A 12,247-nucleotide genomic window follows, 5' to 3' on the forward strand; every position below is an offset into this window, starting at 1 on the left:
AAAATCCAACAAACAAAAGTCCCGGACCAGATGGCTTTGCTAGTGAATTCTACAAACATTCAAAGAACTCAATTTATGAGGCTAGCATTACCCTGATACCAAAACCAGACAAGGACATCACACAAATTACAGACCAATATCCCTGATGAACACAGATGAAAAAAATCCTCAACAAGATATTAGCAAACAGAATTCCACAACACATTAAAAGGATCATACACCATGATTTAGTGGGATTTATTCCAGGGATGCAAATTTGGTTCAACATCCACAAATCAGTCAATGTTATAATCACATGAACAAAATGAAGGATAAAAAACCATATAATCATCTCAACAGATGCACAAAAAGCACTGGACAAAACTTGACATCCATTTATGATAAAAACTCTCAATAAATCAGGTATAGAGGGAACAAACTTCAATATAATAAAGGCCATATGTGACAAGCTCTCAGCAAACATCATAATCAGTGGTGAAAAGCTGAAAGCTATTTCTCTAAGATCAGAAATAAGACAAGAACACCCATTCTTGCCCTTTTATTCAACATAATATTATAAATCCCAGCCATAGGAATTAGGCAAGAAAAAGAAATAAAAAACATGCAAAGTTGAAAGGAAGAAGTAAAACTGGCACTATTTACAGACAACATGATACATATATAGAAAACCCTAAAGACTCCATCAAAAAACTGTTAGAGGAATACTGGTCAAGATGGCAGTGTGGGAAAACGCAGAGTTAGCATCTCCCCACAACTAGGGTGCCTGAAGGCCGCGGGTGGGGGACTCTGACGCCCAAGGAGACGGGAGGAACCCCAAAGTGAACCGGTAGGATGTAGGGGGACTGAGTGGGGAGGAGAAGTGGATGCCAGACAGGATCAGTGCCCCAGAGGCCAGGGAGATCAGGAGAGGCAGGAGGGAGGGGCCCTCTGGGAAGAGCGGGAGAGGAGTGGAGGGCAATCGCCTGGCCCACTTGGGCCAGGGAGCCTGCTGAGCTCCCAAACCAGTACCCACCCCCCCAAAAGCCAGATCCAGGCCACGTGGGTCCTGGAGGCATAGGAGGGAGGCTGGGGAGATCAGGAGAGGCAGGTGGGAGGGGTCATCCAGGAGGAGCAGGAGAGGAGCGGAGGGTGATTGCCCTGCCCACTAGAGCCCAGGAAGCCTGCTGGGCTCCCACGTGAGGTCCCCTGCCCTCTGAGACCAGGGGTGAGGGGCACGCCTGGGCCCTTTTTGTTCCTTGAGACTAAGCCCCACCCCACACGGTCCCCAGGGCCTTTTCCAGCCCTGTGGGTCCTGAGCATAGACCCCGCACACCACCCAAACCTCACCCTTGCTTAGGCCCCGCCCTCCACAGCCAAGGCCTTCCCCCCTTTTTTCTTCTTTTCCCTCCTCCTCTTTTTTTACTATTGTGGTACTGATGTACCTTCCAGTTGATTCATCTATATTTTTATTTTTATATTCTTTCTAACATATCTGTTAGTTTCCTAGTCTAATTTTATTTTTTACCTTGTTATTGTTCTCTTTTTTTTTTTTTTGCCACCCCATGCAGCTTGTGGGATCTTGGATCACAAGCCCAGGGTCGGGCCCAAGCTCCTGCAGTGGGAGCTTCAAGTCTGAACCACTGGACTAACAGAGCACCTCAGACCCCAGGGAATATTCATCAGAGTGAGGGCTCATGGCGTTCCTCATCTCAGCACCAAGATCCAGCTCTACCCAATAGCCTACAGACTCCAGTGTTGGAAGCCGCAGGCCAAACAACCAGTAAGACAAGAACACAATCCCACTCGGAAAAAAAAAAAAAAAAAAATGAGACAGCACACAAATATGTCACAGATGAAGGAGAAAGGTAAAAACCTACAAGACCAAATAAATGAAGAGGAAATAGGCAACCTACCAGAACAAGAATTCAGAGTAATGACAGGAAAGATGATCCAGAATCTCGGAAATAGAATGGAGGCATGGATCAAGAAAATACAAGAAATGTTTACCAAAGATCTAGAAGAACTAAAGAACAAACAAACAGAGATAAACAACACAATAACTGAAATAAAAAATACACTAGAAGGAATCAATAACAGAATAACGGAGGCAGAAGAACGAATAGGCGAGCTGGAAGACAAATTGGTGGAAATAACTGCCGAGGAGCAGAATAAAGAAAAAAGAATGAAAAGAATTGAGGACAATCTCAGAGGCCTCTGGGACAACCCTAAACACATCGACATTCAAATTATAGGGGTCCCAGAAGAAGAAAAGAAAAAGAAAGGGTCTGAGAAAATATTTGAACAGATTATAGTTGAAAACTTCCCTAACAGGGAAAGGAAATAGTCACCCAAGTCCAGGAAGCACAGGGAGTCCCGTACAGGATAAACCCTAGGAGAAACACACCAAGACACATATTAATCAAACTAACAAAAATTAAATTCAAAGAAAAAATATTAAAAGCAGCAATGGAAAAACAAAAAATAACGTACAAAGGAATCTCCATGAGGTTATCAGCTGATTTTTCAGCAGAAACTCTGCAGCCAGAAGGCAGTGGCAGGATATACTTAAAGTGATGAAAGAGAAAAACCTACAACCAAGATTACTCTATCCAGCAAGGATCTCATTCAGATTCGATGGAGAAGTGAACAGGTTATCAGACAGGCAAAAGCTAAGAGAATTCAGCACCACCAAACCAGCTTTACAATAAATGCTAAAGAAACTTCTCTAAGCAGGAAACACAAAAGAAGAAAAAGACCCACAAAAACAAATCCAAAACAATTAAGAAAATGGTAATAGGAACATACATATTGATAATAACCTTGAATGTAAATGGATTAAATGCCCCAACCAAAAGACACAGACTGGCTGAATGGATACAAAAACAAGATCCATATATATGCTGTCTACAAGAGACCCACTTCAGACCTAGGGACATACATGGACTGAAAGTGAAGGGATGGAAAAAGATATTCCATGCAAATGGAAATCAAAAGAAAGCTAGAGTAGCAATACTTGTATCAGATAAAATAGACTTTAAAATAAAGACTGTTACAAGAGATAAGGAGGGACACTACATACTGATCAAAGGATCAATCCAAGAAGAAGACATAACAATTATAAACGTATATGCACACAACACAGGAGCATCTCAATACATAAGGCAAATGCTAACAACCATGAAAGGAGAAATAGACAGTAACACGTTAACAGTAGGGGACTTTAACACCCCACTTACACCAATGGACAGATCATCCAAACAGAAAATAAGTAAGAAAACACAAGCTTTAAATGACACAATATATCAGATAGATCTAATTGATATTTATAGAACATTCCACCCAAAAGTGGCAGAATACACTTTCTTCTCAAGTGCACATGGAACATTCTCCAGGATGGATCACATCTTGGGTGACAAATCAAGCCTCGGAAAACTTAAGAAAATTGAAATAGTTCAAGCATCTTTTCTGACCACAACACTATGAGATTGGAAATCAATTACAGGAAAAAAACTGTAAAAAACACAAATACATGGAGGCTAAACAGTACGCTACTAAATAACCAAGACATCACAGAAGAAATTAAAAACTACATAGAAACAAATGACAGCGAAAACACAATGACCCAAAACCTATGGGACGCAGCAAAAGCAGTACTAAGAGGGAAGTTGAGAGCAATTCAATCTCACCTCAAGAAACAAGAAAACTCTCAAATAAATAATCTAACCCTACACTTAAAACAACTCGAGAAAGAAGAACAAGGAAAACCCAAAGTCAGTATAAGGAAAGAAATCATAAAGATCAGAGCAGAAATAATGAAATAGAAATGAAGAAAACAATAGCAAAGATCAATAAAACTAAAAGCTGGTTCTTTGAGAAGATAAAAAAAATTGAGAAACCCTTAGCCAGACTCATCAAGGAAAAAAAGGCAGAGGACGCAAATCAATAAAATTAGAAATGAAAAAGGAGAAATCACAAGTGACACTGCAGAAATACAAAGGATTATAAGAGACTACTACAAACAACTATATGCCAATAAAATGGACAACCACAAAGAAATGGACAAATTCTTGGAAAGGTACAATTTTCCAAGGCTGAAAAAGGACGAATTAGAAAATACATACAGACCTATCACAAGTAATGAAATTGAAACTGTAATTAAAAATCTTCTAACAAACAAAAGTCCAGGACCAGATGGCTTCACAGGCGAATTCTATCAAACATTTAGTGAAGAGTTAACACCGATCCTTCTTAAACTCTTCCAAAAAGTTGCAGAGGGAGGGACACTCCCACATACATTGTACGAAGCCACCATCACCTTGATACCAAAACCAGAAGAAGATATCACAAACAAAGAAAATTATAGACCAATATCCCTAATGAACATAGATGCAAAAATCCTGAACAAAATACTAGCAAAGAGAATCCAACAGCACATAAAGAGGATCAAACACCATGATCAAGTGGGATTTATCCCAGGGATGCAAGGATTCTTCGATGTACGCAAATCAATCAACGTGATACACCACATTAACAAATTAAGGAATAAAAACCATATGATCATCTCAATAGATGCAGAAAAAGCTTTTGACAAAATTCAACACCAATTTATGATAAAAACTCTCCAGAAAGTGGGCATAGAGGGAACCTACCTCAACATAATAAACGCCACATATGACAAACCCACAGCCAACATCATACTCGATGGTGAAAAATTGAAAGCATTTCCACTAAGATTCGGAATAAGACAAGGATGTCCACTCTCACCACTCTTATTCAACATACTTTTGGAAGTCCTAGCCACAGCAATCAGAGAAGAAAAAGAAATAAAAGGAATAAATTTGAAAGGAAGTAAAACTGTCACTGTTTGCCAATGACATGACACTATACATAGAAAATCCTCAAGATGCCACCAGAAAACTACTAGAACTAATCAATGAATTTGGCAAGGTTGCAGGATACAAAATTAATGCACAGAAATCTCTTGCATTCCTATACATCAACAATGAAAAATCAGAAAGAGAAATTAAGGAAACACTCCCATTTACCATTTCAACAAAAAAATAAAATACTTAGGAATAAACCTGCCTAAGGAGGCAAAAGACTTGTACTCAGAAAACTATAAAACACTGATGAAAGAAATCAAATATGACATAAAACAGATGGAGAAAGATACCATGTTCTTGGATTGGAAGAATCAATATTGTGAAAATGACTACACAACCCAAAGCAATCTACAGATTCAATGCAATCCCCATCAAACTACCAATGGCATTCTTCACAGAATTATTTTAAAAATTTACAGTTCGTATGGAAACACAAAAGACCCCAAATAGCCAAAGCAATCTTGAGAAAGAAAAATGGAGTCGGAGGAATCAGGCTCCCCGACCTCAAACTATGCTACAAAGCTATAGTAATCAAGACAGTTTGGTACTGGCACAAAAACAGAAATATAGATCAATGTACAGGATAGAATGCCCAGAGATAAACCCACACACATATGGTCACCTAATTTACGACAAAGGAGGCAAGAACATACAATGGAGAGAAGACAGCCTCTTCAATAAGTGGTGCTGGGAAAACTGGACAGCTACATGTAAAAGAATGAAATTAGAACACTACCTAACACCAGAGACAAAAATAAATTCCAAATGGATTAAAGACCTAAATGTAAGACCAGACACTATAAAACTCTTAGAGGAAGCCATAGGAAAAACACTCTTTGACATAAACCACAGCAAGATCTTTTTTGACCCACCTCTTACAGTAATGGAAATAAAAACAAAAATAAATAAATAGGACTTTATTAAACTTAAAAGCTTTTGCACAGCAAAGAAAACCATAAACAAGACATAAAGACAACCCTCAGAATGGGAGAAAATATTTGCAAATGAAAACAACAGACAAAGGATTAATCTCCAGAATATACATACAGCTCATGGAGCTCAATATCAAAAAAACAAACAATCCAGTTAAAAAATGGGCAGAAGACCTAAACAGACATTTCAGCAAAGAAGACATACAGATGGTCAAGAGGCAAATGAAAAGATGCTCAACATCTCTAATTATCAGAGAAACGCAAATCAAAACTACAGTGAGGTATCCCCTCATGCTGGTCAGAATGGCCATTGTCAAAAAATCTAGAAACAATAAATGCTGGAAAGGGTGTGGTGAAAAGGGAACCCTCCTGCACTGTTGGTGGGTATGTAAATTGATACAACCACTATGGAAAACAGGATGGAGGTTCCTTAAAAAACTAAAAATAGAACTACCATACGACCCAGCAATCCCACTATTGGGTATATACCCTGAGAAAACCATAATTCAAAAATAGTCATGTACCACACTGCAGCACTATTTACAATAGCCAGGACTAGGAAGCAACCTAGGTGTCCATTGACAGACGAATGGATAAAGAAAATGTGGTACCTATATACAATAGAATCTCACTCAGCCATAAGAAACAAAATTGAGTTATTTGTGGTGAGGTGGATGGACCTAAGTCTGTCATACAGAGTGAAGTAAGTCAGAAACAGAAAAACAAATACCACATGCTAACGCATATATGTGGAATCTAAAAAACCAGTACTGATGAACCTAGTGGCAGGGCAGCAATAAAGATGTAGACATAGAGAATGAACTTGAGGACATGGGGTGGAAGGGTGAAGCTGGGGCAAAGTCAGAGTAGCATCAACATATATATACTACCGAATTGGGAGATTGGGATTGACATATATACACTAATATGTATAAAATGGATAACTAATAAGAACCTGCTGTGTAAAAAAATAAAATTCGAAAGTTAAAAAAAAAAAACATATATACACTACCAAATGTAAAATAGTTAGCTAGTGGGAAGCAGCAGCATAGCACAGGGAGGTCAGCTTGGTGCTTTGCGATGACCTAGTGGGGAGGGATAGGAAGGGTGGCAGGGAGGCTCAAGAGGGAGGGGATATGGGGACGTGTGTATGCACATGGCTGATTCTCTTTGTTGTGCAACAGAAACTAACACAGTATTGTGAAGCAATTATACTCCAATAAAAATCTATTAAAAACAAAAAACTGTTAGAATAAGGGAATTCAGTAAAGTTGCAGGATATCAACATACAGAAGTCTGCTGCATTTCTACACACAAATAACCATCAGAAAGAGAAATTAAGAAAACGATCCCATTCACAGCTACATCAAAAAGAATAAAATATGTAGGAATAAATTTAACCAAGGAAGTAAAGACCAGTATATTGAAAACTACAAGCATTAATAAAAGAAATTGATGACAAATAAATGTAAAGCTATTCCATGCTCACAGATTGAAAGAATCAATACTGTTAAATTGTCCATACTACCCAAAGCAATCAACAGGTTCAGTGCAACCCATATCAAAATTCCAATGGCATTTTTCATAGAAACAGAACAAACAATCATAAGATTTTTATAGAACCACAAAAGAACCCCAAATAGCCAAAGCAATCTTGAAAAAAAAACAAAACTGGAGACATGCTCCCTGGTTACAAAATGTATTGTTTCAAATGTATAGTAATTAAAACAGTATGGTACTGGCATAAAAACACATAGATCAACAGAACAGAATAGGAAGCCCAGAAATAAGGCCACACATATAGTGTCAATTACTGAGAATATATGATAAAGAAACCAAGAACATATGATGGGGAAAGGACAGTCTCTTCAATAAATGGTGGTAGGAAAACTGGACAGCCACATGCAAAAGAATGAAACCTAACCATTATCTTATACCATACAAAAATTAACTCAAAATAGATTAAAGACTTGAATCTAAGATCTGAAACCATAAAATTTCTAGAAGAAAACAGGCAGTAAGCTCCTTGACATAGGTCTTAGTGGTGATCTTTTGAATCTGACACCAAAAGCAAAACTAAGCAAAGGACATCAAATTAAAAAGTTTTTGCACAGCAAAGGAAAGCATCAACGAAATGAAAAAACCTACTGAATAGGAGAAAACATTTGCAAATCATGTATCTGATAAGGGACTAATATCCAAAATATATAAAGAACTCATAACTCAACAGCAAAAAAACAATCTGATTTTTTTAATGGGCAGATCTGAATAGACATTTTCCCCAAGACATACAGATGGCCAACGGGCACATGAAAAGATGTTCCACATCATTAATCATCAGGAAAATCAAAACCACAATGAGATACCACCTCACACCCATTAGACTGGCTATTATCAAAAAGAAAAATAACAAACGTTGAAAAGGATGTGGAGAAATGGGGACCCTTGTGCACTGTTGGTAGGAATGTAAATTGGTGCAGCCACTATGGAAAACAGTATGGAGGTTCCTCAAAAAATTAAAAACAGAACTACCATATGATCCAGCAATTCCACGTCCGGGTATTTAACTAAAGAAAACAAAAACACTAACTCAAAAAGATATCTGCACCCCCAGGTTCACTGAAGCATTATTTACAATAGCCAAGACATGGAAACAACCTAAGTTTCCATCAATGAATGAATGCATAAAGAAGATGTGGTATATATGCACAATGAAATATTATTCAGCCATGAAAACTGCTGTCTCACCATGAATTAACAATCTTCATTATATGTTTTCTAAAAACTGATAATAAGTTTAAAAGTTTAAAGCTAATTATACAAAATTATTTTCTCTATATAACTTTTTTCCAGCTCTTTTAAGATTAATACATAAATGCTGCTGGAAAGTTAATTTTACTTAAAAAAAAAAAACTATAACCAAGTAGATTATTTTGAAAGTCTTTTCCTCCTCAAATCATTTACTAAAAATGACTTTCACTTGCATTTTGATTAATTTATATAAACACTGCCTGTTACCACCCTTGATGAAGGCAAACGGCAAAGGCAGTCCAGCTGGGTTGATGGGGAGACAATGTTAAACAGCCTAACAATAACCCACAAGAAGAAAATCTAATTATCCTAATTACCACCAACACACGTGCCCTCAAATTTATACGTGACAATCCTTAACTCTTGAAAACAAGGCCGTCACCACACCTCAAGTGGGCGACGTTGACCAAACACGTGCCGCCCCGGGACAGTCTACCTGCCCCCTCACAGTGTGCATCTCCTCAGGTCACTCCTGGTCCATGCTTTTAGGGCCAATGAGTGCATCCCAGGGCAGGACTCTCCCTTATCGGGGTTTCCAGAGAGTCTCAGTCACGGCAAACACAAGGCTGACTCAGGACTCTGCTCCAGGCTTCCAAACTACCTCAGGGCGCAGCAACCTGTCCCATCAAGACAACCCCGCCCACCACCCCAGTCAAGGGAATCTGGGGAGTTTACTTTGTGATGCTAGGACTGCACCCAGCATCTCCCTTCCAGGGCCTTTTTCCTTTTCCTTGACCAGAATAAATCATCTTAAGTGGTCTCCGGAAGGGGTCCTCCCCCACGCTGGGCCACTATCTCGGGCTACGGGTCCCCTCGTGTCCTCCAGGCCTCACTGGTGCTTAGTCAAGTCTGCCCTGAGCACAGCACTGGGCTCCAGATGGGCCATAAAGAGGCATCAAGCGGGTCCATGGCCCACCTCAACTTTTATCAAACTGTGATGTTAACATGTTCATGTGCATTTTTTTTTAACAAGAGTCCATGGACCTTGTCAGATATTCTATATTAGTCAGCTCAGGCAGGGTAGCTTAAACAGAATGTATTTCTAACAGTTCTGGAAGCTAAAGTCCAAGATCAGGGTGCCAAGGTTGGTTTCTGGTAAGGCCTCTCCTGCCTTATAAATAGCCACCTTCTTGCTGTGTGCTCACATGGCCTCTCCTCAGTGTGTATGTGGAGAGAGAGAGATCTCTCTTCCTTTTCTTCGAAGGCCACTGATCCTATCAAATTAGGACCCCACCCCTATGACCTCATTTAACCTTAATCACCTCCTAAAAGCCCTTTCTCCAAATACAGTCACACTGGGGGTTAGCGATTCAATATATGAATTGGGGGGGACACAATTCAGTCCATGGCACATCCAAAGAAGTCTTGTTTCCCAAAAAGGTTAAAAACCACCAGTAGGTAATGTGGCAAACCTCAGAAAGCAGAAGTTGAGTTCTTGCCCTTGATCAGTTTACCTCCTCATTGGGAAAACAGACCCACGTGGGATTAGAGCACAGGAAAAGTTAGTATACACTGCTGGACAGGAGAGAGTCTTGCTTAATGTACAAACTAATGATGCTGCCTTCACAATTACACTTCAATTTAAAAAGTAAAATCAATAAATAATATAAATACAAATACAAAAACAAATGAACAAATTCCTCTAGATGAACTCATTCTCCAAACTCACTACTCCAAAACATGAAGGCCAAGCCCCAAATCCATTCTTTAATTGTGGCCACCACATGTGAGTTCAGAAATGCTGGCAGACTCAACACAAAAGGTAAAAATATCCTCCTCCACCAGTGGCTTCTCAATGAAAAACAAGACAAAAACAAAAATATTGTCCTCAAAAAGAAGCAGAAAGACCCTCACAGAGGCTCATGTGCTTTTTTAGCAAATTGATAGAGGAGGTCCAGATTTTCGTCATTAAAGAGAGAGAATTAGGGACTTAGAACCAGAAAGCAGAGCCATTTCCCAAAAGCAGAAATTTCAATGATTTACACCAGGTTAAAGTGAGTGATTCCACACACAAGACAACAGCTGATCTTCACACCAACTGTGTGATGAAGGGCATGTTTTGATATCTGTAATTTACTTTAAAATCACACCGTGTGATATATACGTGAATATGTATCTGAGTCACTCCTCAAAAGAGGGCTTGGGGGCATCCTACTTAAGCTACTCTGGGAGTCCACACTCCAAGAGGCAGCTTCTAGAACGCTTCAGTTAAGCTTCATCTCTGGTCAACGCCCAAGGCTGTGCTAATTAGCACAATGAATATTAAACCTGTTTTCATAGGTAAAGTTAGTGACGTGTCAGTCAGCATACCAGATGTTAAAAATGGACAGTGGTTGTGAAGTTAGTGGTGCTCCAGCTCTGGAGACCAGCTAAAATGCTTTAGAGACGCTCCAGTCTTGCCTGGAGCATCTAGCCTCAGGACCATATCATTAGGGGGTGATGCTCCAAGCTTAAGTCCTAACCGCCTCCAGCTGTGAAATCTTGGTATTCTGGTTGCCTGACCTGGCCGACTGTAAAGTAAACCGCATCCTACCTCTAGACCAAAATGAACCTTTCATAGGGGAAAAGAACATCTATAAGGAGGCGGAGCTTGCACTTCGCCGAGCTTACAGACAGGATGTTTAATTTGAGTGCGTGCATGCTTGCTAATCAATGTCTGCGGGTATGGCACAATTTCATCTAAACTTGTCTTTATAACATGATCGCGAGGATATGGGGGAAGAACTAAGTAATCCTTGCCAACCTCTGACTATTGGGCCTTGGGAGAACTTCCCCAAAAATCGAAGTTGTGCCTGATCAAAGTGGCTTGGGTCAGTGACAACTGGGGGTCGCTGTTCTGTCCCGCGGTACCGATGAGGAATTAAAGCGTCAGACGGGCTGAAGAGCCCGCCGGGACAAGGTGAGTCGCTAGTCTCTCCCCTGGCCTCCCAAAGCCTGAACTCCCTCCTGAAGGACCCCGACCCCCGCCTTCCCTCCCTCCAGCCCCTGGGCGACCTCACTGCGGGGCCCGAACCCGCGCAACCCGGCTCCCCGGGACTGGGCGGCGCGCAGCGCTCGCTCACCTTTGTGGCAGTGGGACAGGAAGTAGGCGCGGGCCCTCAGGTTCTCCCGGTCGAAGCGGTCTATGGAGATGGTTGGATACTCGGCCATCTGCCCCTCGAAGCAGCTCATTGCGTCCGCCCACCCGGCCGGACTGGCCCCCAACCTGGAAAGCAACGGAAGCCCCAGCCGCCGCCGGCCGCGCCGCCACTTCCGGGAAGCTGCCGCCGCCTCACCATTGGCCGGCCGGGCGCAGCCATGTCCAATCATAGCAGCCCTTCGGCCCGGGGGGCGGGAGGGGGGCAGCGCCAAGGAGTTTCCAGTCAGTTCCCGCAGCCCGCGACCTGCGGGGTGAAACCAACTAATTGGGCTACCTGCGCTCAGAGCTGGGAGGCCGGGTGGAGGAATCTAGGGTGCAGCGCGAGGAGTGAGGCTCCTCCCGGATACCCTGACACAACACGGTGTCACTCTGGTGAAGAGTTGCCCGTGTCTGTGCAGGAACGAGAACGCCAAGGGAGACAGCACCCAGAACAGGCGGCTCCACCCAGGGATGCGGAGCTTGGCTTTGAAATCGGATGCATTCCACTTCCTGCTTGTCAGCTG

At 41.3% G+C, this 12,247-nt stretch overlaps 1 protein-coding gene across 2 annotated transcripts in view; it reads right to left on the reverse strand.

Moving 5' to 3' along the window:
• The window catches only part of DCLRE1C (DNA cross-link repair 1C), a 44,943-nt gene extending 33,104 nt beyond the window's left edge, over positions 1 to 11,839 (reverse strand). For both annotated transcript variants that reach the window (XM_024750055.1, XM_024750053.1), the window contains exon 1: positions 11,668 to 11,839. In XM_024750055.1, coding sequence (XP_024605823.1) covers positions 11,668 to 11,776 — 109 coding nt within the window. In that variant the 5' untranslated portion in view covers positions 11,777 to 11,839. The remainder of the gene's footprint in view (positions 1 to 11,667) is intronic.
• Between the last annotated feature and the right edge of the window lie 408 nt (positions 11,840 to 12,247).

Source organism: Neophocaena asiaeorientalis, unplaced genomic scaffold (genome assembly GCF_003031525.2).
Source record: "Neophocaena asiaeorientalis asiaeorientalis breed wild unplaced genomic scaffold, Neophocaena_asiaeorientalis_V1.1 scaffold4, whole genome shotgun sequence".
In the NCBI taxonomy this organism is placed as follows: domain Eukaryota; kingdom Metazoa; phylum Chordata; class Mammalia; order Artiodactyla; family Phocoenidae; genus Neophocaena; species Neophocaena asiaeorientalis.